The sequence below is a fragment of the Ranitomeya variabilis genome, chromosome 4 (assembly GCF_051348905.1).
Source record: "Ranitomeya variabilis isolate aRanVar5 chromosome 4, aRanVar5.hap1, whole genome shotgun sequence".
In the NCBI taxonomy this organism is placed as follows: Eukaryota; Metazoa; Chordata; class Amphibia; order Anura; family Dendrobatidae; genus Ranitomeya; species Ranitomeya variabilis.
Window position 1 is genome coordinate 303,566,273 of NC_135235.1, and position 25,915 is coordinate 303,592,187.

Sequence of the window (25,915 nt, forward strand, 5' to 3'; positions counted from 1 at the left end):
AGCATTACATGTGGCACAATGCTGTATGGAGCGTCTATGGGGCCATAAAGAACTGCATGGAGCATTACATGGGGCATCTATGGGGCCATAACTGCATGGAGCATTATATGGGCCATCTATGGGGCCATAACTGCATGGAGCATTATATGGGACATCTAAGGGGCCATAACTGCATGGAGCATTATATGGGACATCTAAGGGGCCATAACTGCATGGAGCATTATATGGGGCATCTATAGGGCCATAACTGCATGGAGCAATATATGGGGCATTAAATGGGGCATCTATGGGGCCATAAAGAACTGCATGGAGCATTATATGGGCCATCTATGGGGCCATAACTGCATGGAGCATTATATAGAGCATCTATGGGGCCATAACTGCATGGAGCAATATATGGGGCATTATATGGGGCATCTATGGGGCCATAAAGAACTGCATGGAGCATTATATGGGACATCTATGGGGCCATAACTGCATGGAGCATTATATGGGACATATAAGGGGCCATAACTGCATGGAGCATTATATAGAGCATCTGTGGGGCCATAACTCCATGGAGCAATATATGGGGCATTATATGGGGCATCTATGGGGCCATAAAGAACTGCATGGAGCATTATATGGGGCATCTATGGGGCCATAACTGCATGGAGCATTATATGGGGCATCTATGGGGCCATAACTGCATGAAGCATTATACTACGTGACTGGACAAAATACTACGTGACTGGGCAATATACTACGTGGACATGCAATGTACTGCGTGGGCTGCGCAATGTACTGCGTGGGCTGCGCAATGTACTGCGTGGGCTGTGCAATGTACTACGTGGGCTGCGCAATGTACTGCGTGGCTGCGCAATGTACTGCGTGGGCTATGTGACTGGCCAATATACTACGTGGCTGGACAATATACTACGTGGCTGGGCAATATACTACGTGGCTGGGCAATATACTACGTGGCTGGGCAATATACTACGTGGCTGGGCAATATACTACGTGGACATGCATATTCTAGAACACCCGATGCGTTAGAATCGGGCCACCATCTAGTAACCCTTATATTTAGGGAATATCTACAGGATGTTACCAAAATGTAGAGTTGATGTGGATCCCACCAATGGGTCTGGCATCACTGTCAGTGGAGAGGTGGTCGGCACTCACATTCAAATCAATGGGAATTATAATCACCTCTCCTCTTATCCGTGTTTTTAACTTGTCTCTCCAACTGAAATTTTAAACTTTATGTAATTATTTGTTTACTAAAGAATCTTTATTCTCTCAAAAATATATGACAGCTTTTTGTGTACACTATGCATAGGCAGAAAGCTGCAAATCAGTAGTGGGGGAATAGTTATATGGAGCAGGAGGATTACATAGCAGGCAACCACTAGTCCCCTCGTAATAATCTGATGCTCATAAAAGTGATTTTATCACAAGTACAACAAGAGGCCCAGTAGGGGACACATCTCTGGATCTTTGCTGGGCATGCATCTGGGTTCAAACCCTTGAGCCTGTGCTTTGTTGTCGGGTCGGCCTCTCTATATGCTGAGCCACAGCAGTTACACCTTTTTTCCTGGTGTTTATTGTCCGTTATCCTTATTATAGTCTTTTTAGGGTAACAGGTATTTTCATTTACTCATTTATCTGCCCAATCATCTTTCGGGTGAAGCTATATATACTTTCCCCCTGCTTGTATTTCCTGCTGGTGATATTCTCATTTGGATATCTAGCCCTACTACTGTAGTTCAAGCCAGTCAGTGAAAGACCAGCTAGGGTTTGTCTCTCTGCTCATTATGCTTTTCACCCTGAACCCATCTTCTTGTTTAGGAAATAGGCGGCATACTCTCTAGCAGTATGTACCTTATGTTTTAATTTTTAATTTCCTGGTTTGTTTTAACTCACTCTAGCATCTCTTTCTATCTCAGCACTCCTTCCTTTCCTTCTATAGGTACTTTTCACTCTGTTCTGCACTTCAGTTACTTAAAAAGAACATGATGCACTCGACGGCCTTTCAGGCAGCATAGGTCCTAGTTGCCATAGTTTAGTCTGTTGTTAGGGCTATTTCAGCCCAGGTAGGAACCACTAGTGACTGCCGGATCAGAATCTCTAATCTGTACAAGAATCGCCATGGTCAGTTGCAGTTTTTTTAGTGTTTTACCTATTTTCCCGTGTGAGTTTGTTACATAATAATAACCATAACACTGCCTCTAAACTACGTTGCTCTCAAAACCTTATGACAGATCCCCTTTAGGTTCAAACTGTCCTATCATTTTCTCTCCCCTGACACCATCTGATTTTGCAGATGGGCCACATTCAAAAATAGTGTGATCACCTGATATTAGTTCATAGGAAGCCATTTAACCTATGGGAATGCTATTGGAGACCACAGAGGAAACCTACTCAAACTGAGGGAGCGCATATAAACACCACAAGACTCGATTCTAGCCTTAGATTCGAACCCAGGACCTTTGCGCTGCAAGAAACAGTGCTAGCCATTCATAATGGATGGGTAATACATTTTGACAACGAAGATTCCACCTGTCATGTATCAGGGGCTAAAAGAAGAGGGTAAAAAATAAAAACTGGCGTATAAAAGTGATTGGTATGGATGACGGCACCCCAGTTTCTCTATTCCGCACACATGAGTTTCCTCTTTTCTACACGGCTGGGTATTAAACCACCTTTTATTCCATCACTTTGAATGTAACACTAGAATTTGTATGGATTTAGGAAGGTCTGTGGGGGACGGCTGGTGTTCTCACAGTACAATGACCATGAACATAATAAGAGTGGGACAATAAGAAACCAAATCACGGCTCAGGCTCAAAGCCAAGGAACCTTTCATCCGAGCATCTGCATTCCTTAGTACGCCAATTTAAGCCGCGTGTTCCATCCAACTTCTATACACAGGTGAAGGAACGCCGGCCCGGCACTATGTACCGCTGTCATTAATAAAATATGGCCCATTGCACAAACATGCATGTTAATTGTGTTCTCCTTGTTTGTTGCTTTTCTGTAGTAAATGTGTCTGTAGGAAGAAATAAATGAGTTTCTATTGTAAATCTGTCTATGGAGGCTTGGCTGAGGATATATAGCGCTGGTGCTGTTGTTTGCAGATCTCGGAGGAGACGGAACCGCTGCTCCCTTCTGATGTAGGAAATGTCAGAGCAGCTGTGTGCATGTCCAGACTGCTCATTTATATTCCCCCATCACTTGTTTTACAATAAAAACTGCCGAATTGGTTCAGGTTTTTTCAGTTCTAATATTCAACTGCTTACATACATGGATACCCCTGAAAAGACTCCGGGTGTCAGAACAGTAGTGCGATTACGTGGAGAATTAGCGGAACATCACAGATACTAATGTAAAACTACTCCTTATAGAAGAATAAGACTAGGTGCAAATGCAATTTTATAGTTATATTATAGGGGAGGTAAAACGATTGTACACAGTAGCAGTTATATACATAGGAGTAGTAATATAGTAGTTATATTCTTGTACATAGGGGCAGTATTATAGTAGTTATATTCTTGTACATAGGGGCAGTATTATAGTAGTTATAGTCTTGTACATAGGGGCAATATTATAGTAGTTATATTCTTGTACATAGGAGCAGTATTATAGTAGCTATATTCTTGTACATAGGAGCAGTATCATAGTAGTTATATTCCTGTACATAGGAGCAGTATTATAGTAGTTATATTCCTGTACATAGGAGCAGTATTATAGTAGTTATATTCTTATACGTAGGGACAGTATTATAGTAGTTATATTCCTGTACATAGGGGCAGTATTATAGTAGTTATATTCCTGTACATAGGAGCAGTATTATAGTAGTTACATTCTTGTACATAGGGGCAGTATTATAGTAGTTATATTCTTATACATAGGGGCAGTATTACAGTAGTTATAGTCTTGTACATAGTAGCAATATTATAGCAGTTATATTCTTGTACATAGGGGCAGTATTATAGTAGTTATATTCCTGTACATAGGAGCAGTATTATAGTAGTTATATTCCTGTACATAGGGTCAGTATTATAGTAGTTATATTCCTGTACATAGGAGCAGTATTATAGTAGTTATATTCTTATACATAGGGACAGTATTATAGTATATTCCTGTACATAGGGGCAGTATTATAGTAGTTATATTCTTGTACATAGGGGCAGTATTATAGTAGTTATAGTCTTGTACATAGTAGCAGTATTATAGTAGTTATATATTTGTACATAGGGGCAGTATGTAATGATTATAAGGGATAACTCAGGAGACTCTTTGCATGGAACAAGACAACTACAGGACACAGTTTTATAAGTGGTAAAGTCTATATTATCACACGGTGATTCAAACAGGTGCAGAGAGAAAGTCAAGTCCACAACACTTGGTGTAAATATTAAACGCAGCTTAACAGTCTATAGGAAACACTTCAGAGGAAAATGCAATCACGCAGAAAGTCTATGAAGCACAATTATTCTTGAGGATACTTGACACGAATAAGTCCTTGGTAGTCCAAACACAGATAGATATGCTTATAAGGCAGTTCAAATAATATCTTAGCACAACCAGGAAGGCCTGGGTAAAAGTCTCAGGTTTAAGCAGAACAGCAACAGCTTACATGTCCAGCAAATGCAGATGGAAACAAACACAAGCAGCCAGATGGAGGATTACTGGAAACCGATGTATGCAGCAGAAACTCAGAGCTGAGTAGCACAATCTCCACACAGGTTCACAGGAGCAGGTGCAGGGGCAAAGCCAGGGAGTCGTCAGGAGCTGGATGCAAGGCAGAATTCTCTAGCACAGACTGAAGGCCGGGGTGGAGTTTTATAGCAGGAAGACACAGTGCACATGAGACCAAAGACGCCATCTTGGAAAAGGGCAGTAATGCACAAAAGGTAATCAAAATGTTCAGAGTCCTGACATTACTCCCTCCTCAGAAGCGGCCTCAGGACGATCCTGGACCTGGTTTTCAGGGAATATTTGATGAAAACGAGAGATCTTCTGTTGGGCATTGATGTTTTCCACAGGTTCCCAAGAGTCTTCCTCAGGGGGATATCCCTGCCATCTTATCAGATATTGGAGCCGATTCCTGCGAATCCTGGAATCAATAATTTCCTCCACCACAAATTGTTCTTGCCCATCAATCACCACAGGCTGCGGAGGTGGCACAACACGTCCCTGGAAGGTATTAGGAGATACAGGCTTTAGTAAAGATACATGAAAAACTGGGTGTACCTTCAGCTCACAATACCGTTGATCTTGAAGGGGCCAATGAATTTCTGTCCAAGTTTTTGTGAAGGAACGTTTAACTTCAGATTCTTAGTTGCTAACCACACGGAATCTCCTACCTTGAACATGGGTGCAGGTTTACGGAATCTATCAGCCGATCTCCTATAACGTTTTTGAGCCGTGGTCAGGAATTCTTTCAGAACCTCCAGATTTTGCCTCATCTCAGTCAGCCTTTCCTCAACTGCTGGAACCGGAGAATTAATCGGAGACCTAGGTAAGATACATGGATGATAACCCAGATTGGCAAAGAAAGGAGTGAACTTAGTGGAGGCACTCTGAGAATTATTGTATGAAAATTCGGCTAACGGCAGTAATTCCAACCAAACATCTTGGAGATGGCTAACATAGCATCTTAGATATTGTTCCAACGACTGGTTGGTACGCTCACTCTGACCATTTGTCTGGGGATGGTAAGCGGAAGAGAGACAGACAGTAATATTGAGTGCAGAGCAAAACCCCTTCCAGAATCTTGAAGTGAACTGTACGCCACGGTCAGAGATGATCTCATCCGGGACCCCATGCAGCCGGAAGACATTCTGAATAACCAAGTTCACTGTATCCTTAGCTGAGGGGAGGCCGGTGCATGGAACAAAATGAGCGGCTTTAGTCAGGCGATCAACTACTACCATGATCGTATTCATGCCCCCCGATGTAGGCAGCTCCACAATAAAGTCCATTGATATAGACCCCCAAGGTCGGGATGGAACAGGTAATGGTTGCAGGAGACCCGCAGGTGCCACATGAGGAGTCTTGTAACGAGCACATACCTCGCAAGAGAGAACATAGTCCTTAGTATCCTTCAGGCAAGTTGGCCACCAGAAAAATCGGCTTAGGAACTCTTGTGTCTTCTGTACCCCCCTGTGACCAGCCAACTTGGAGTCATGTACCAACTTGAGGATCTGCAGATGGACGGCCTCAGGGACGTAGATACGTCGATCTCTGAACCACATGCCACCCTTAAAGACAACATTAATAGCAACAGGTGGGTTGGCCAGAAATACATCACCATCATAGGCCTCCCTGCACTCCTTCCACAAGTCCTGATCGTGGATAACTCCGATGAAATTGGCATCAGATAGAATGGTCTTGGACGGGGCTCCAGGTACGGAATCCGCAGCATGGATTCGGGATAAAGCATCAGCCTTCCCATTACGAGAACCTGGACGGTATGAGATAACAAAGTTAAATTGATTTAAAAATAACTTCCAACGAGCCTGACGAGGAGAAAGACATTTAGCGGATCTGAGGAACTCTAAATTGCGATGGTCAGTAAGCACTACGATCTGTTGTGCAGCTCCTTGCAGATGATGCCTCCATTCCTTGAAAGCTGCAATAATAGCCAGCAATTCCTTGTCTCATACATCGTAATTCTTCTCTGCTGAGATTAGTCTACGGGAAAAGAAAGCACAAGGATGTAGCAGACCCTTCTCTTCAGTTCTTTGGGAGAGAATAGCCCCCAAGGGTCCACCTCCACAATGAAAGAAAGTGTTGTATCTGGGTGTATCAACAGCGGTGTTGAGGTGAAACAGATCTTAAGCCGATCAAAAGCTTCTTGGCCCTGTGATGACCACTTAAAGGGCTTTTCCTTCTTTGTCAAGGAAGTAATGGGACGGACAATATCAGAAAAATTTCTAATAAAACGTCTGTAGAAATTTGCAAAACCAATAAAACGTTGCACCTCCTTAACGTTCTTGGGTGCCGGCCAGTCAAGGATAGCCTGAATCTTACCAGATTCCATGTTCAGCCCCTGGGGAGAGATGATATAACCCAAGAACTGTATCTCAGAAAGATGGAACTCGCATTTCTCCGGCTTGATATACAGATGGTTCTCTTTCAGACTTCTTAAAACAGCTTTGACATGTTCTTCATGTTCCTGTAGAGAGTCAGAAAGATTAGAATATCGTCCAAATAGATCAAGACAAACTGGTCCAACAAATCTCTGAAAATGTCATTAGCAAGGTGTTGAAACGTTGCAGGGGCATTACAAAGCCCGAAGGGCATCAAGAGATATTCAAAGTATCCATACCGGCATCGGAATGCTGTCTTCCACTCATCCCCTGGACGAATACGCACCAAATTATAAGCCCCACGAAGATCCAGTTTATCGAACACCTTAGCATGGCGGACTCTTTCCAGTAATTCGGGAATCAGAGGCAAAGGGTAACGATTCTGTACGGATACCTTATTGAGCTCTTGATAGTCCACACAGGGTCTCAGGGACCCATCCTTCTTCTTTACAAAAAATATAGGTGCCCCTGCTGGTGAAGAAGGACGTATGAAGCCTTTGGCCAGATTTTCATCAATAAACTCCTTTAAGGCTTTAAGCTCAGGTGCCGCCAAAGGATATACGTTACCAAAAGGAATAGCTGCCCCAGGAAGCAACTCAATGGGACAGTCATAATGCCTGTGTGGAGGAAGCTGATCTGCATTCTTCTTGTCACAGATGTCAGAGAACTCTTTATATGCTGAAGGTAAAGTAAATACCTGTACCGGTGGTTCCGTAGCTGTGGACTCGGGGACAGCTTCAGTTAATGCTGAGTTGCTCCTTGTTGGAAAGATAATCTCCTTGGTCTCCCAGTTGATAGTTGGATTCTGAGAACGCAGCCAAGGGATGCCTAAAATCACAGGAAAATGAGGAGAAGATATTAACAAGAAAGAGAGTTGCTCTTGATGATTAGGCTCCAACAAATTCTCAAGGGGTGCGGTCTCCTGATCCACAGGCCCGGAGATTAAAGGTGACCTATCCACTGTTTCCATCGTAATTGGAGAGGCTCTTTGCTGAATTTCAATACCATGTTCCTTGACAAATGCGATATCCATAAAATTGCCACCTGCACCAGAGTCAATCATAGCTGCACTGGAAATCCACTGTCCTGTACACAGGATCTTAATTGGGAGAGAACAGTGAGAGTTCTTTTCCTTCAGCTCCTTGGGGGGGTGAATTCATAGAAAGTGAATGGAATACAGCGTTTAAAGGCAGGCTACATTCAGAGATGTCAGATTCATCATCACAGTTGTCATACTCCCCTACTGCTGCTAGCACCTTGTTAGGCCGCTTGGGACACTTGGGACAGTTGAATAGAAAGTGGTCAGACTGGCCGCAGTAGAAACATAGACTTTCTCGAAGGCGATGCTCCCGGCGCTCATTACTCTCGCACCTCTGAACAGAATCAATTTGCATGGGCACCTCCTCCACCTCCCGAGATGTTTTACCTGCAGGCTCTTTGGAAGGAAGGGAAAAGTTAGAAATACGGTTATATGCAGCAAACTTCTCCTGCCTACGCTCAGTAAGGCGATTGTCAATGCGCACACAATGCTGTATAAATGTCTCTAGCTCTTGTGGTGATTCAGAGCGAGACAATTCATCCTTTACAATGCTAGACAGACACCCCTTTTAAAAATAGGTAATTGTGCATAACTGTCCCAATTAGTATCTACCGCTAATCTCCTGAATTCAGTAGCATACTCAATAACAGAGCCTGGCATAAAGACAATAAAGCAGATTCAGCGGTTGCACAGCGAATTAGGGTCATCAAACATTAATGCCATAGCGGCCAAAAAATCGTCCAAATTATTTAACCGCGGGTCACGAGACTCCATCATCGGATTCGCCCAGGCGAGCGCTCGTGCGGTCAGCAGCATTATTACACACAATACTTTGGATCTATCATTAGGAAAACGGTCAGCATGCACATCAAAATATAGCATACATTGATTCACAAAGCCACGAAATTGCGCTCACCATTAAATCTGAATGGGGGCAACTTAGGTGGGCTAGCTGGTGGCGGTTGCCCAGATGGTAAAGTCGCTTGTGCAGCCATTTGCGTGCTTATGTCCTGAAAAACCCGTCCATACTGGGACTCTATGCCAGCAAGTTTGTTTTCCTGGGCTGCCATGCGGGTGCTTAAGTCCTGCAAAGTTTGTCCAAACACTTGTTGATTGTGTTCAAAGCTTCCAAACTTCTTTTGCAGACCTTCCACATTTTTCTGCAGTGATCTAATTATGGAGAACACCTGCTCTAGTCTGCTTTCTGCAGTCATTGTTCCAGCAGTCTCCTCTTTTGAGACTAGAGTATCCTGCAATGATTATAAGGGATAACTCAGGAGACTCTTTGCATGGAACAAGACACCTACAGGACACAGTTTTATAAGTGGTAAAGTCTATATTATCACACTGTGATTCAAACAGGTGCAGAGAGAAACTCAAGTCCACAACACTTGGTGTAAATATTAAACGCAGCTTAACAGTCTATAGGAAACTTCAGAGGAAAATGCAATCACGCAGAAAGTCTATGAAGCACAATTATTCTTGAGGATACTTGACATGAATAAGTCCTTGGTAGTCCAAACACATATAGATATGCTTATAAGGCAGTTCAAATAATATCTTAGCACAACCAGGGAGGCCTGGGTAAAAGTCTCAGGTTTAAGCAGAGCATGAACAGCTCACATGTCCAGCAAATGCAGATGGAAACAAACACAAGCAGCCAGATGGAGGATTACTGGAAACCGATGTATGCAGCAGAAACTCAGAGCTGAGTAGCACAATCTCCACACAGGTTCACAGGAGCAGGTGCAGGTGCAAAGCCAGGGAGTCGTCAGGAGCTGGATGCAAGGCAGAATACTCTAGCACAGACTGAAGGCTGGGGTGGAGTTTTATAGCAGGAAGACACAGTGCACATGAGACCAAAGACGCCATCTTGGAAAAGGGCAGTAATGCACAAAAGGTAATCAAAATGTTCAGAGTCCTGACACAGTATTATAGTAGTTATATTCTTGTACATAGGGGCAGTATTATAGTAGTTATATTCCTGTACATAGGAGCAGTATTATAGTAGTTATATTCTTGTACATAGGGGCAGTATTATAGTAGTTATATTCTTGTACATAGGGGGCAGTATTATAGTAGTTATATTCTTGTACATAGGGGGCAGTATTATAGTAGTTATATTCTTGTACATACAATGCAGTATTATAGTAATGTTTTTGTACATAGAGGCAGTATTATACTGGTTATATTCCTGTACATAGGGGGCAGTATTATAGTAATTATATTCTCATACATAGAGGCAGTATTATAGTAGGAATGTTCTTGTGTATGTGGGCGGTATTATGGTGTTAAGCATTGAATGCTATTGACAAGTAACAAAAAAAACTGATCGAGACAAAATCTCATTCTTACTTCAGTATTGTCACACAAGAAAGCGCTCACCTGTCTCATCTTTCCCTTGTATGAGACCAGGAATTCTTTCTGATCCTGAAACCAGAATATTCGGAGGAAGCAGATGAGAAACTTCTTTTAGTGCATTGTGTGTCCTGACATTGTACAGAACATGGCTCTTCTGAATCAGCGTCATATGTCTGTTCACTGAAAGGAAACCATTACAAGTAAGATTTGGAACCAAATTGCGGCATTTTCAGGTTGAGATGTACATCAAAGATTGGAGGACAATTTTATTTTCTCTAGCAGAGTAACACAATTTACATTTACAAGATAACTGAACAAAAGCTCCAAAAATGAAAAGTGAGAAACTAGGATATTCATCTTCACAAGTAGGATGTTCTTAGTTCTATATATTCTATGTATATGAACGCTACATGATACATTGGGAGACGCTTGAAGATTTTCCACGTCCACCACTCTAATAGCCGTCCAAGGAGCTTCCCGTGTCCTCACTTTACCATTACAACCCTGCATGCCTGAGAACAGGGACTTTACGCTTGTCCTGAACGTTTCACAAATCTGTGCCTTTGGGTTTCCCAAAAGTCTAGACCCCTCTGCCTCTGTTTTGTGGATGATATTCCTAAAAATATCCCCCAAGTTATCTTGCATTATTGCTTTTGAGCTGAAGCCCAGCACATGCACATTTAGCTCTGCCCTATATGCAGGACTTCATGCCAGCGTGTAAGCGGTTCAGTATGGATACCATAGGGAACACTGGGTATGGTGAAGAGTAAAATGAAGCTCTTTAGAAAGTGGTGGCAGCAGATTAAAATAGCGAAACCTGATGATATGTTCCCTTTAAAGTTAGTCAGATGTTTATTTCTATAAACAGCCCCCACTCATGTCCATAGGCCACATCTAGAATTGCAGTTTAGCCTTACTAACCCATTTTTATTTGTGGGAAGTGAAGACTAGCCCTTATGGGGTCTCCTCAGACATGTATGGCCACATCTAGATGCTGTATTTCAAAGCATTATTTTAAATGGTCATTAAAAGTCATTACCAAGTCAAAAGATATGTGACAACCTGCAGATCGCTGGGCGCTCAACTGTTGAGAAATGAGGCAGAGGCTGCCGAAGTGCCCCTCCCCCGCTCCATTCATTCCTCGATCTCCCCGGCAGTTCCACAGAGAATGAATTGAGAGGCAGCTCTGGACAAGTACGGTGGATAAAGCGGGCTCAGGAGCTGAGTCTGCACCATACTGAGCAGGTGCTAGCTATGTTATACAGCTGACAACCTCGCGCAACGGCTGCGATAAGCAGCGGATTGACCGATTAGATGCCGCTGACAATAAAGAAAGTAGCATTTAAACCAATGCAAATGGAAAACGGTGTTTCTTTTAACCCCTATTAGCCCCCCTGTAACATAATTGCATGGTGTGGATGGAACTGCCATATCAGAGTATTGCGGTGTATTGTACAAGTGACCGAGAGTGCCCTGGTTAAAATCCCACAGAGAAAGCAATAAAAAGGAAATTGTAAGAAGAAATGAAAACTAGAAGAAAAAATAAAATTTTCTAACGTTCATATGCACTTTTCCCAAAACGTAACATGAAAATCTAGAAAAAATAATTATGTTTGGTATGGTTGCGTGCGTAACGGTCCAAATTAATATAATATCATAATATTTATGTCATATGGTGAATGTCAAATGTAAAAAATCTAAATGGCAGAATTACTGTGGGAGGGGGGGGATGTAGATACTGCACCTCCTAAAAAATTGCAATAAAAAGAAAAATCGGCCATATGGACCCCAAAATGAGGATTACAAAATACAACTAGTGGTACAAAAAAATAAGCCCTGATTCCCCTTTATAAATAAAAATGTACAGCTCATGGAAGGCGAGAAGAAAAAACCGAAAGCTGAGTGGGGTCCACAGGGAGTCTGACGGCAAAGGGCGCACCCAAGGTGGAGATCCCAGTGGTCTGCTCCGCACCAATGCGCTGGATAAATGGTAACTTTAAAGGGGTTGTCCAGTAGTTTTATATTGGTGGTCAATAATTCGGATAGGCCTTCAATATGGGATCAGTGGGGTGTGACACCCTGCATGGCAGCCGTTTAGCTGTTCTTGGGGACAAACTGATATGATCAGCTGCGGAGCGGACAGCACGGCTCTGTCGACCGTACAGTCGCCGTGGTGGGATTCATCCCTATTTATTCGAATAAGGGCAGATGTGAAGCACTCGGTCACGGCCACTGTACCGTTACGGATCCCAGAAATCATCACTCAGCACCGCAACTTATCTGGTGGTCATGTCAGTCATCTTAACTCTTCAGTTCCTCCTCTGCTAAAATGAATTTTGCAACACCCCTGAAAGGGACCCAAAAGTTTCCAATCAGTACAAACAATGGTCTCTTTTTTTTTTTAATAAAGGGCCATTTAATAAAAGATTTCCATATTACAATTTGAACTAACAGTTTTCTTTCCGCAGGTAAAAATCTCATCTGGAACGTCTCGCCGCGGCAACGGTTTCATTAATAGGCGATAATTCCTCGTTCCAGGACACAGAATCAATTAAAATTTCACTTTCGTGTCTTCAAACAACTTTGGACAATTTGGACAATCTGCTGCATTATCCAGAAGTGGTTTAGGAGAAAGATCCTTCTACCGTTTCTTTTTTTTTTTTTCTTCCATGAATTATATCTTCTCCCAGATAATTCATGCAGGCGCCCGGAGCAGCATGTTAATTAGCTTATGTGCCTGGCAAAAAGCTCCGCCAATTATTATACGTGCATTAAATTAAAACTGTTCCTGTAGGTGCAGGGGCGCTTCCTGAAGAGAGAGTGTCCGGCGTTTAACCCATTCAGCCTTGCTAGATGCTGGCCATTTTAACAGCAGAAAATTAAAAAAAAAGCTGTAATCTGCAAGTGGAGATTGCAAAACATAACTGCAACCACCCCACCCACCACGGCCCTGAACCAAACCTGTATTCAAAGACCACCCATCATAGGTCTCCTAAATGCTGAGGGCGCCACGCCAATGCTGCTCTATGTATATTGCACCCGTCCTACTAACACGGGAAGGGTGGGGTACAGCAAACCATTTCAATTTCGGGTTAAAGCAGCACAAAGTATTTCAGGAGAAAAAGGTGAAAGAGTTATCAATTGTGTAAAATGCAACATTTGCTTTTGCGTTTTTTTTTTTTCGGACCAACACACCTCCCATTTCACCCCAATCCAAGAGAAGGCAGGTAGGGCTCCAGCTAAAGGGTTGGCAAAAAAACGGCACAACTGCGGCATGGTGGAAGTGCGGCCGAAATTCCTACCACAAGAGATTTAGCCTCGTACTCCGCCACAGGCACACTGTCTTGCTCTACTCCATTTATTGTCCAAGATGACATGGAAAGAGAAGTTCTTGAGATCATTCAATCAGTGCCGATGCTGTGTCGCGCTCTTCGGAACACTTGCTGGGCAAAAAAACTAAGGATTAGGGTGAGTGTGCTTGGATATAGCGTTATCCGATCACGCTCGCTCATCACTACTATGGTTCAAACTTTTATGGGTGCAACCACAACTATATACTGGGCCATTTTGTTTAGCAAATCTCCCCCCACTGGAATGGTCTTTGGGTTCCATGGGTATCAATATGTCTATTTATGCCAGGGCTGGAGCAGTATCAGGCAATGTGGACGGTAAGGGAAAAAAAAAAAGTAGGCTTTCACAGACACTTAGAGGTCGCCTCATCGTCTTAAGTGGTAAAAGTTCTTTTAAAAACAAAATAATTTGCAATTTATCTCTTATTTAAAAAATATTCTTAGGAAAGGAGGAAAACAAGAAGGAAAATCCAGCATCAAAATTCAACCTCTCCAAGAACAGTAGTATTTGATGGACATGTTTTTATCACTGACCCAATGGGATCTCAGGTACTACACCGATGACCCAGGACTTGTAGAGCAGGAGGCACGAAACGGCCGTCGTCTACCACGCGTCCCCATATTTCTCCAATAAAGGGTCTTTTATGGGACGGCGAGTGCCACCTTTCTTCTTACTACAAAGCAATTTTTTTATTTAACATAATTTACTGATCGTTGCCTACACCACCAGCCACCACTGCAGTACATAAGAGGTAACCGGTCTCCCAGGTAACGAGTGCAGCTCTTAGAAGCTCTATAGAAACGAGCTTGTAAGTGCTGCTCTGAATACAGCACATTGTTGGATCTGGCCAGCTAGGCTGCCCCGGTGGCTCGTCTGATGCTGCAGGGGCACAGCGCACAGTTCGGGCCACAAATATGGTCTAAACTGTCAATTATGAGGAGCGCTTCATCCCTTGGCCGTTAGGAGGCCTAAGGCTGGGGAGTAGTGTGCTCCTGAAAAGAACAACACTTAAAGGGATATTCCCATATTCAAAATCCTATCCCAATATGCAGTAGATGTAATAATATTAGCAAATACCTTCAAGTACAAATATAGAATAGTTCTTCTGATTCGCTATGTTGCTTACCTCATGTGCATGGCAATGCAGTAGCTTAGGTATCCATGGTTACAACCACTCATAGTGACAGTCCATTGTTACTGGTCATAACCATGTATATCTAAGTTACTGCAATGCCCTGCCCACAGGGAAAGTGGTATAGCTAATCAGAAGAACTATCCTACATTTCTAATTAGAGGTATTTGCTAAAATTATTATCACTGTTATTATTACTACTACATATTGGGATAGGACCTTGGAGATGGGAATACCCCTATAAGGCAGCGCAGAGTATTTGAGGAGCAGGTGCTAATTTCAGCATTATAGCACTCTACTTATCCTACGTTACCGGACAAAGTAAAAATAATATTTTTTTTTTCCTTTCTGCTAAAATTTTGCTCCTCTCCAGCGAATTAATTACCGGCACACAGAATAACGCAGGAAAAAAACATTTATACAATTACTCAGAATAAACAACCAGAGACAGGAATAATAAAAAATCCACAGAAAGAGATGAAAAAATACAATGGCCGGTGATTAAATGGAAAAATGATGTATGTTCCCATGTGCGATAAGGTGTAACATAAGGAGAAGCTGCAATTACGTTTTTACCAGCGTACATATAAAAGAAAATTAAGAACATCTATCTTTCATACGTGTTCTCATATTCTTCCTAGTTTTCCTCCAGGCTGAGTTAGATGCTCTCCAATACTTCATCTTTTATGGTGGTTTATCAAGGTAGAATAGATAAACTGTGCAGCTCGCCCCTTCTGGAGCTCGAAAAAACTTCTCACTATTTTTCAATACACCTGCAATTATCTGGCGCCCCTAGTGGACAAAGCTGACAATGACAACATCGCTAATCACGTCATCCATGACACCAACAGGAGATGGCCGTATCCTCGGGGTATGGAAATAACTATGGGAACTACAATAAAGGGTCAATATACCGGCATATACCGAGGCATAGAAAGACAATTATACATCCTGCTACTTACCCGGTGATGTCACTGATATAATCTAACCTCACATTAGACATTATCATGGGGGGGGGGGGGATCAAGAGATGGAATAAATAGGGGCTACTTACGCTCAGCCAAGTCTTTAAAAGCTGGATGAAGCAATGCTCGAGGAGATCCATAGTAAAGAGTCAACCTAAAAACAAACATAAAAAATAAAAATAAATACACCCTACATCCATCCTATCCATCTTCATAGATGGATAGTGCAGTAAATAGAAGAACTTTTGCAATTTACTGCTTATTAAAATTTGCATCCGTTCTTGAGATATTGACACTTGTCTTTTGTTTCCTGTCCGCTGCCAAGGAGACCGACCACTGCTGCTGTCCAGCTTATAATATATACTGTGCTGCTGAAGCTGTCTAAGATTAGGAGGTAACCGCGCTCTCCAGGATCATGCTCAGCTTCAAAACAAGTGCTTACAAGCTCCATAGAAAAGACATTGGAAGCACCGTACATGTTCTGCCATTTAGCAGCGGTGGTCGGTCTCCAAGGGAACAAGCTAAAAGCAAAAGAAAAAAAAAAAGAGGATATCTCAAAAACAGCTGAAAATTTTAATAAACAGTACGTTTCAAAATGTATTTATTAATACCATCTGATAATAAACCATTAAAGAAGATAAAAATAACCCTTTGATCCAAACGAAAAAAAAAAAAAAAAATTACAGTCAGGGGTTGTGCAAACGACAGATTATATCTGACGAGTGCTATGAAGGTGTTTTTTTTACTTGTACCATGTTATTGTACGGGGCTGTGTACATGACTGAGTGGTCAATTAAAATTGGATGTGTCGAATCAAAATCGGCAACGCAAGTCTAAGGGTCCATGGAGAGCATCGGACCACACTTGGATGCCATCGGTGATGTCCAATGTTCATGGACTTTTTCCTCTCCACCTTTCGAGAAATACTTATCTCACACATAATCTGACTGTTTTCTCGGATGGAGAGAAACTGGTTGTGTGCACCTACCCATAGGAAGATCAAAGACTAGTGGAGATCCAAGAACCTTCACCGATCTCAGGATCTGCTAAGGGAAGATCATAGATTGGTGAAGATCCAAGAACCTTCACCGATCTCAGGATCTGCTAAGGGAAGATCATAGATTGGTGGAGATCCTAGAATCTTCACAGATCTCAGGATCTGATAGGGAAAGATCATAGATTGCTGGAGATCCTAGAATCTTCACAGATCTCAGTATCTGATAAGGGAAGATCATAGATTGGTGGAGATCCTAGAATCTTCACCGATCTCAGGATCTGATAAGGGAAGATCATAGATTGATGGAGATCCAAGAATCTTCACCGATCTCAGAATCTGATAAGGGAAAAATGCCCTTCTAAAAATGAATCAAAACAACTAGGGGTGTGATTACACAGGTAATAGAGTAGTTTTGGCACCAGTTATCATTGAAAAATGGTCATCAACTGATCCCAAAAAAAAGGTCCAGCATTGGTGCCAACCATCAATAAGTAGTAACTAAACTGGACTGACACCAGGCCTTTGCTTGTGCCAACTATCAACTGAAAATAATGCCCGTGTCTACAATGTCATCACACCTCTGAAAAAAAAAAAAGCCAACACTGATTCCAAAAATAGGCTGATGCCAACTACTCTGAGAAACGGAAATGTGACCAACCATCTCCGGTAATGACAACCATTCAAGATGCCAAGCTGGTAGAAAATTACACTAGTCATCCTCCACTGCCGATGCCTACAAAAGGGGTCAACGGGCACATGTTCACTAACCACTAGTGATGAGCCAATGTGCTGGGATAAGGTGTTATCTGAGCATGCTCGGGTTCTAACCAAGCGTCTTCGGCACGCTCAAATAATATGCTCGAGACCCCACGGCTGTTAGGCAATCCCTGCCTGCCTGTCTGGCTGTCTAACATCCGCGAGACATGCAGCCGCTGGGTCTTGAGCATAGTATTTGAGCACGCTGAAGACGCTCTGTTAGCACCCGAGCATGCTCAGATAACACCTTATTCCAAGCACGTTTGCTCATCACTACTACTAACCACCTAAATCCCCACAGATCTAGGAAATGGGCCATAAATGAATGTGTGACTAGCACATAGGAAGTCAGGAGAGCCAGACAAATCATGTACTAAAAAAAAAAATCTAATTTCCCTGTAAATAATTCTATAAAATCGTCCAGTTTTATATTTTTGGAAGAATGATCCCGATCGTCTGACTCGTGATTAATATTCTATGGGAGGCAGAGTGACCTTAGGAAAAAATAAATAAATAAATAAAATAATATGTGCCAATGCTTCATGCTCCGGTAACTTAATATCTCTCTAACCAAATATTCTATTAGCCATCCATTTGATTCTTCACATCAGCAGAACATTACATCCAGCGATACAGACGTCTCTTTAGAGAACGGTGTCTCCGTTAATGACAGTTTTCTCGTCCAGATGACTGTATTGCCGCATTTATTAGGCAGTTTTTGCAGGATCCTTGGCTTTTCAGGCGGCACGTTCAACCGTGTAATCATAGCCACAATATGCTATTACATCAATCTAAATGAGGGAGCATTGTCCAAATTACACCCAAATAAAGAAGGAAATATTTTCAAACATTATTTCACGGCTTTTTTTCCTTCTTCTTCCTCTCTGTAATGCAGACCCAGGATCAGAAGCCATCTGGGCACGTTACGGTGCCAGTTTTTAATTTGAGAATTCGCACACAGCCATCATTAGGCTCCTTAACAAACACCCCTCATTCTGGGCATGGAAAGGAGGGTTCTTCAAGGTCTGATATAGGTCACTTTTTTCCAATTTTTTACTTGCAGTTATTTATATTTTGTGTTATAAAATGTTACATCCATCCACGATGGTTCCAGTAAAAAGGGGCTAATGGTGCTTCTTAGAGAGTCTAAGGAACCTCAGGGGTCGGGCAATAACTTTCCATTACATAAACCTATTTGTTTTATACAACTGGGTGGGGTCTTCAGGAAGACGCCCACAAGGAACAGTTGAGGTCCATGATAACTTACATAAGAGGGCAAGATTTACAAAAAGGGAAACATGACAAGATTTAGCCGGTGTAAATGTTGCTATTCTTCTGAATCCAGTCTTTTTCTTTTGTTTCCACGCCTCTCTATTCCTGAGATATGACCTTCCACTTTATGCAAGTTGGCGTGGCCCTCAACTGTTCCTTGTGGGCGTCTTCTTGAAGACCCCACCCAGTTGTTATAACTGGGTGGGGTCCCAACTGAAGGACCTCTACCGACATGGTCTTCATTAGAATAACACATATACTATTTGTGTTTATTACAGAAAAATAAAATACACAATCACACAGCTCTGGTTGGCTTAGGCCGTATGTCTGGTTGCAAATTAGAACGTTTCAGTGAAATGGTTTAATCTCACCTGTTTCCACAGCTCCATGAATGCGACCTTTATGCAACAAGTCTTTAGAGGGGTTATCCATTACTCAGACAATCCCTGTTTCCCTCCAGCAAAATGATAACATTTATATACTCCCCTCCGCTGCAGATACTGGTCCAGCAGTGTCTGCATTCACTCGCCCAGGGATCGCGTTACGTTTTTATGTCACGCAATCCCTGCAACCAATCGGGGCTGGCTTCACTCTTCTTTCAAGACAACCGGAGGAAGTGAGCGCTGCTGCTGGTTCTCGCTCACCTCCTTTGGATGTCAACTACATCCATTAAAGAGGAGATTCAAGCCAATGCTGATTGCCCACAGTGATCCTGTGACAATGTCAGGGGATCCTCGGGAGAGCCAGTGCAGACACCGATGGAAGGTCGCCGGTACCGGAGGGGAATACAAGTGTTATTAATTTACTGGGGAGGGGAACATACGGATTAAGAGGGGGTTGTCCAAGTAGCCATACAGACAGTGGATTGAAGTAGGTTAGTAGTAGATCGATTATGACACAGAGGCAATAATCCACATTTTAGCCCATAATAGCCATTAATTCTTTAATCTTGGAGAAATCTTCCTGGTAATGTTCAGTGCATACTGTAAACCATGTATTTTACTGTATATATTTATTTGATTCTTATGCCGAAAATTACCAGACAGGTCACCATTGTTGAAATATTTGAGACCTTCATTGGGACATGAGAGACCCTCTCCGCTTCACTTGATCCATGGCACATACACCAAAAATGTATATATTGTGATGCAGTGACCCCTGTTACAGCTAGGTGGCGCTGCATGTGCTCCTCAAGATATGCATGGAGGCATATCTGTAGTTGTAATGGTTGAACTAGCCACCTCCCACCTATGGGATTGGCTACAAGTGTATAATGTGACCATGTGGGTCACATGGAAGAAAGATGGATGGACCTGAGTGGTCTGTGTGCAGGTCCTGGAGGGCCTCTGTGTTGGGAGGTCCTGGGAGTAGGACTAGATCCCTGAAGAGCACATGGGGGAGGCCTTGGACCTGGGGCCTGCGTGTTGGACGGTCCCAGATGGGGATGGACGTCCTGAATAGCGCACAGAGAGGACGCGTGTGCAGAGTCCGTGATGGCACTGCGTTTGGGGAAGCTACAGCCCGTCTGAGGATCCGGACTGTCAGGTGGCCTGGTGAGCAAGGCATTGCCCGGGATGGTGATCCCAGTTCGGCAACTTCCCTGAGAGAGAAAGTACTGACAGGAGTCAGCGTATGGAGCAGGAGCTCCTGGAAGGTAACCCAGCGTATGGGGTGCTGTGCAGTCACCCATGGTAACTGGACGGAGTAGAGTCCAGCATGATTAGAGACTGCAACCGTATTGTCGTATGTTGGTGCCTGTTGTGCTCCATGGACATTAATGAACTGTATGGCGTGCGGTCACCCACGATAACTGGACACAGAGGTTCGGCGTGTTTAGTGACCGCGTTTCAAAGCCGTATACTATGATGTGAAGATTGATGTAAAGACTGTTTGCTTGTCGTTCATATTTCTGTGGCTTATGACTCCATAATAAACCACATGGACTGTTAAAGTGAAAACCCGTGCCTGACTACGTTAATCCGCTGCCAAATGAGTGTCCCCCAATACACTCAGTAAGTGCAATCTTACATATGGTGGAGAATGCGGGCAATGATCCAGGAAGCACGTGTGAGGTGTTTGCTGTGGCTCGGCAGGGTCACGAAGTTTTTTTTCTCAAGTCAGCTTGCTGTGGCTCGGTGGGGTCACGAAGTTTGCTGTGGATCGGTGGGTCCACGAAGCTAACAAGCATCTGGCTGTAACTCGGCGGGGTTACGAAGTTTTGCTGTGTATCGGCGGGTCCACGAAGTCTCTGGTGCAGAGCCGTGCAGAGCTTTGTGGAGTGTAGCTGCATTTGCAGCAAAGAAAGAAAAAAAAAAAAGAGAGACATTACTGGTGGACCAGATCGTGCAGAATCTTAAAGGGCCAGTGCGACCTAAAGAGACGTTTTGTGTGTACTGTGCGAACTGGTGGTTGGGAGTCCACGAGGTGTGCCACAGGGAAGGGATTGTGTCCCTAAAAAGGGTGGTGTTCCTAAAAGGGGTGGTGTCCCTAAAAGTGGGTGGTGACCCAAATGGGGATGGTTGCCCAAAAATGGTTAGAATCCCAAAAAGGGGGCGATAACCCAAACAGAGATTGCCCAAAAGGGGTGGAGTCCCAAAAGGGGGCGGTGACCTAAACAAGGGTGGAGTCCCAAAAGGTGACTTGGGTACCAGGTGTTGAGACCCCTGGTGTGTGACAGGTGTTCAACCCCACAAGTTTGAACAGAGGGGGGGGATATGTGATGCAGTGACCCCTGTTACAGCTAGGTGGCGCTGCATGTGCTCCTCAGGATATGCACAGAGGCATATCTGTAGTTGTAATGGTTGAACTAGCCACCTCCCACCTATGGGATTGGCTACAAGTGTATAATGTGACCATGTGGGTCACATGGAAGAAAGATGGATGGACCTGAGTGGTCTGTGTGCAGGTCCTGGAGGGCCTCTGTGTTGGGAGGTCCTGGGAGTAGGACTAGATCCCTGAAGAGCACATGGGGGAGGCCTTGGACCTGGGGCCTGTGTGTTGGACGGTCCCAGATGGGGATGGACGTCCTGAATAGCGCACAGAGAGGACACGTGTGCAGAGTCCGTGATGGCACTGCGTTTGGGGAAGCTACAGCCCGTCTGAAGATATGGACTGTCAGGTGGCCTGGTGAGCAAGGCATTGCCCGGGACTGTGATCCCAGTTCGGCAACTTCCCTGAGAGAGTACTGACAGGAGTCAGCGTATGGAGCAGGAGCTCCTGGAAGGTAACCCAGCATATGGGGTGCTGTGCAGTCACCCATGGTAACTGGACAGAGTAAAGTCCAGCATGATTAGAGACTGCAACCGTATTGTCGTATTTTGGTGCCTGTTGTGCTCCATGGACATTAATGAACAGTATGGCGTGCGGTCACCCACGATAACTGGTCACAGAGGTTCGGCATGTTTAGTGACTGCGTTTCAAAGCCGTATACTATGATGTGAAGATTGATGTAAAGACTGTTTGCTTGTCGTTCATATTTCTGTGGCTTATGACTCCATAATAAACCACATGGACTGTTAAAGTGCCTGACTACGTTAATCCGCTGCCAAATGAGTGTCCCCCAATACACTCAGTAAGTGCAATCTTACAATATATAATACATTAAATAAGTTGACATCTTTCTCCTGCTTCTATGATTTTCCATCTAAGTAATCAGAACTGAATTCAAATCCACATCTTGATCTAATTGTTTAGTTGGCCTGTCCAGACAGAAGGAAGCCATGATTTAGGTAGTGGTGGAAGGAAGCTGGTGATCTGCACCACTGGTGCTGTAATTCCAATACAAATCTAGAAGACGGTATAAAGGATGATCAGCGCAGTATTTTAATCTTGACGCGTTTCGCAGTTAGTAAACTTCTTCCTCAGGAGAACCAGGCTGTGATCTTCCTTTATACCGTCTTCTGGATTTTTACTGAAATTACAGCACCAGCAGCACAGATCATATAATGGTAGAGTTGGAAGGGACCTCCTGGGTCATCTGGTCCAACCCCCTGCTCAAAGCAGGATTCACTAAATCACCCAGGCAGATCACCAGCTTCCTCCTAGCACTTGATTACCACGTTGGAGCCTCAAACCTCTTGGTAATGCAAAAGATTAGATTCTTTTCTTTCTTTTAAAACCCTTACTCTTTGTTGTAGGTTTCACAACCTCAGGAGGTGAGCAGTTACCTTAATTCCTATACCCTACTGATCATCGGATAAGACCCTATTGCCCTAGTATCTCTCTATGACTTAGATATTTGCAGTGTTACCTCTTCTGCTGATTCGTGGGCTCCTCCTCTGCTTGGCCGCTGAACAACCGCAATAACCCAAAGCCACACGACGATTCCTGCAGCATCCCATCCCGCCTTCTAGTTACACATAGGACTTCAACCACAGCGACAACTGCAGGGTCATTCAGAGATGTATGGAAATATACTGTCTGAAACGGAAATAAGAAAACTAGTTTATTTAGTGGTTGCCCACCTTGCACATACTTACCCCAAAATAAATCTGAAAAGTAGAGGGTTGAGATTACAGTTAGCATAGCAGGATAACTTCTTACTGCGACTAACGGCAGGCGATGAGTCCGCTGCTGATCAGTTGCTGATGAGTGACTTTTCCCATTTTTGGCAAACCTTTCACAGATGTAGTTTGTTAAAAAAGTGCTTTACACACCATCCCCAGGTCCAGCACCAAGTCTCCACCTCTGCTCCTGATGTTACCTGTAGAGTTGACTTCACATGGACATCGCTGCAGCCAATCAGTGAGCTCCGCAGCTCATGATGTCAACTTTGGCAGAGCCCGCTGAGCCAGTGATCGGCTGCCACGTTGTCGATGGGACATCAACGCTGTAGACAATAGGAGCAGCCCTGGACCTGAAATGGGTGAATAAAGCATAGTTTGTTTTTTTAAAACAAACCGCATCTGGGGAAAAGTGGGTGGTGTCGAAACTTGAAAATCCAGTATATAATAGTGGCAGTGCAAAGAAGAAGAAGAAAAAAAATGAAGCTTTGGAGCCATGGGTAAATTAGTGTTTTAACAGACCTTTTAGACCTGATGAGGCTAATGTACTTCCTTTGACAGTCCATTACAGAACAGTAGTGCATAATCTTCTTCCACCTTCCTAGACTCATTAACACCTCCTCAGTGTTCCTCCTCCCTGCTGCACATGTGATCTCACGCTGCTCAGTACAAACTGTAGCTGTCAGGGAGGCAAGGCGAGCGGAGACTGATTACACATGGACTCATGGGCTCTCTCACTAGCTGGAGTCAGGATGGTCAAAGTTGGAATTGCAAGCAAAATTGCAGTATATCAATAATACAACTATAGTATAATAACAGATTACAGTAATAAAGTTTTACAATATCTAGGTCAACAACAAGCTAACAATGCTCACTCCCTTCTTCCCCAGGACCTGAAATTGCGGACATTTTTCCGATTAGGCAATGCTCACACTTCAGCCATGTGGTTAAAATTGGTACTGCAACATAACATTAACGATTCAGACAATGCAAAGACTGTAAATTTCAGAAACGGCCTCTAAAGCAGGTAAATCAAATAGCTTGTCTTTATAAAGCTCGTTTTTCCCTCATTTTCTCCTAAACACAATGGAGATGTAGAACATAAAGTTAAATTATTTAAATCAGCGCAGAAATGAAAAAGTGACATTATGCGAAGAATTTAAATGAAATATAGGCCCCCGCTGTCATTCTGCATTCATTTAGGAAAACAGAGGCCGCGCATTACAAATAACTCTTGACATTTAAAAACACGGCTGCCCTGGAGCTACATTAATTCCTTCTCATTTTAAAAATCATCTTCACATATTCCCAGATCAGAGATTCATTTGATCAAGTCTCCGTGGCTCGGAGGACTGACCAGTTATTGCATGCAGAAGATGTTACAGGAGGATGGGCGGAAAGTCTGATTCGCACATTTACCAGACACATTATAAAGCATGAAAGGTCACAAAGGCTTCAATGTGTCATCGCTCTTTAAAGTGGACGGTCAAATGCCATGAATAGGTTATTTTTTTTCATCTAGTGTAAATCCCCGGTTTTCAAGAATCTGGTGCTGTTTTTGTTTTGTTCCTGCGTCTATGTGTTCCTGAGATACGGCCTCCTCTTCTCTTTGCAGAAGTCATTTTAGCCAACTGAGCGTGTCCTTAAACTTTTCGTGCACACGGCATCTTTTCCCAGTTTTCGGAGTCAAGTCCACTTCCGGAACACTCATATTTTCTGAAGAGGCTTGGCCGGGGATTTTCCCCATCATTCTCGTGGAAACCCTATATGGTTTCCAAATCGTGAAAATGGTTAAAAGAAGTGACACAGGACAAAACATGAGCACCGCAAGGTCCTTCAGATATTGCTGTGCATTATTTTATTGGCTACTTTTGACAAACTTTTTCAGATGGAATCTGGTGCTGTTTTTGTTTTGTTCCTGCGTCTCTCTGTTCCTGAAATACGGCCTCCTCTTCTCTATTTAGAAGTTCTTTTAGCCAACTGGGCATGTCCTTCAACTTTTTGTGCACATGGCATCTTTTCCCAGTTTTCTGAGTCAAATCTAATTCAGGAACATTCAGATTTTCTGAAGCGGATTCGACTGGGATTTTCCCCATCATTCTCGTGGAAACCCTATATGGTTTCCAAATCTTGAAAAGGGTTAAAAGAAGTGACACAGGACAACACCTGTGCACCGCAAGGTCCTTCCGATATTGCTGAGCATCATCTTCATTTTATTGGCCACTTTTGCCAAACTTTTTCAGACAAGTTCCAGGCGAAATCCACCTGAAAAATATACCGCATGGCCATGGGCAAACAGACTTTCACATAATTTTTGAAAACACGAAAATTTCCACCGGATATTACATACCGTAATATGTCCCCAACTCCACACAATCGAAACACAACAAAAGGGAAACTCTAAATATAAAGAGACCCAATAGAGAGTATCTTAAGGCAAGCATAAATTTTATGAAACAAT

General features: G+C 43.3%; 2 protein-coding genes across 5 annotated transcripts in view; both read right to left on the reverse strand.

The window, feature by feature from the left end:
* NPHP4 (nephrocystin 4) overlaps positions 1-25,915 on the reverse strand; it is a 249,137-nt gene that overhangs the window by 181,524 nt on the left and 41,698 nt on the right. For all 4 annotated transcript variants that reach the window (XM_077250341.1, XM_077250340.1, XM_077250338.1 and 1 more), the window contains exons 4-6: positions 23,202-23,371; positions 16,017-16,081; positions 10,504-10,659 (exon numbers count right to left, since the gene is read on the reverse strand). In XM_077250341.1, coding sequence (XP_077106456.1) covers positions 10,504-10,659; positions 16,017-16,081; positions 23,202-23,371 — 391 coding nt within the window. The remainder of the gene's footprint in view (positions 1-10,503; positions 10,660-16,016; positions 16,082-23,201; positions 23,372-25,915) is intronic.
* On the reverse strand, positions 4,262-6,388 carry LOC143764609 (uncharacterized). The gene is made up of 3 exons (XM_077250342.1): positions 6,060-6,388; positions 5,352-5,502; positions 4,262-5,181 (listed from the first exon to the last, which is right to left on the reverse strand). Exons 1-3 carry the CDS (start codon positions 6,074-6,076, stop codon positions 4,912-4,914), a joined length of 438 nt encoding a protein of 145 aa, XP_077106457.1. The 5' UTR covers positions 6,077-6,388; the 3' UTR covers positions 4,262-4,911.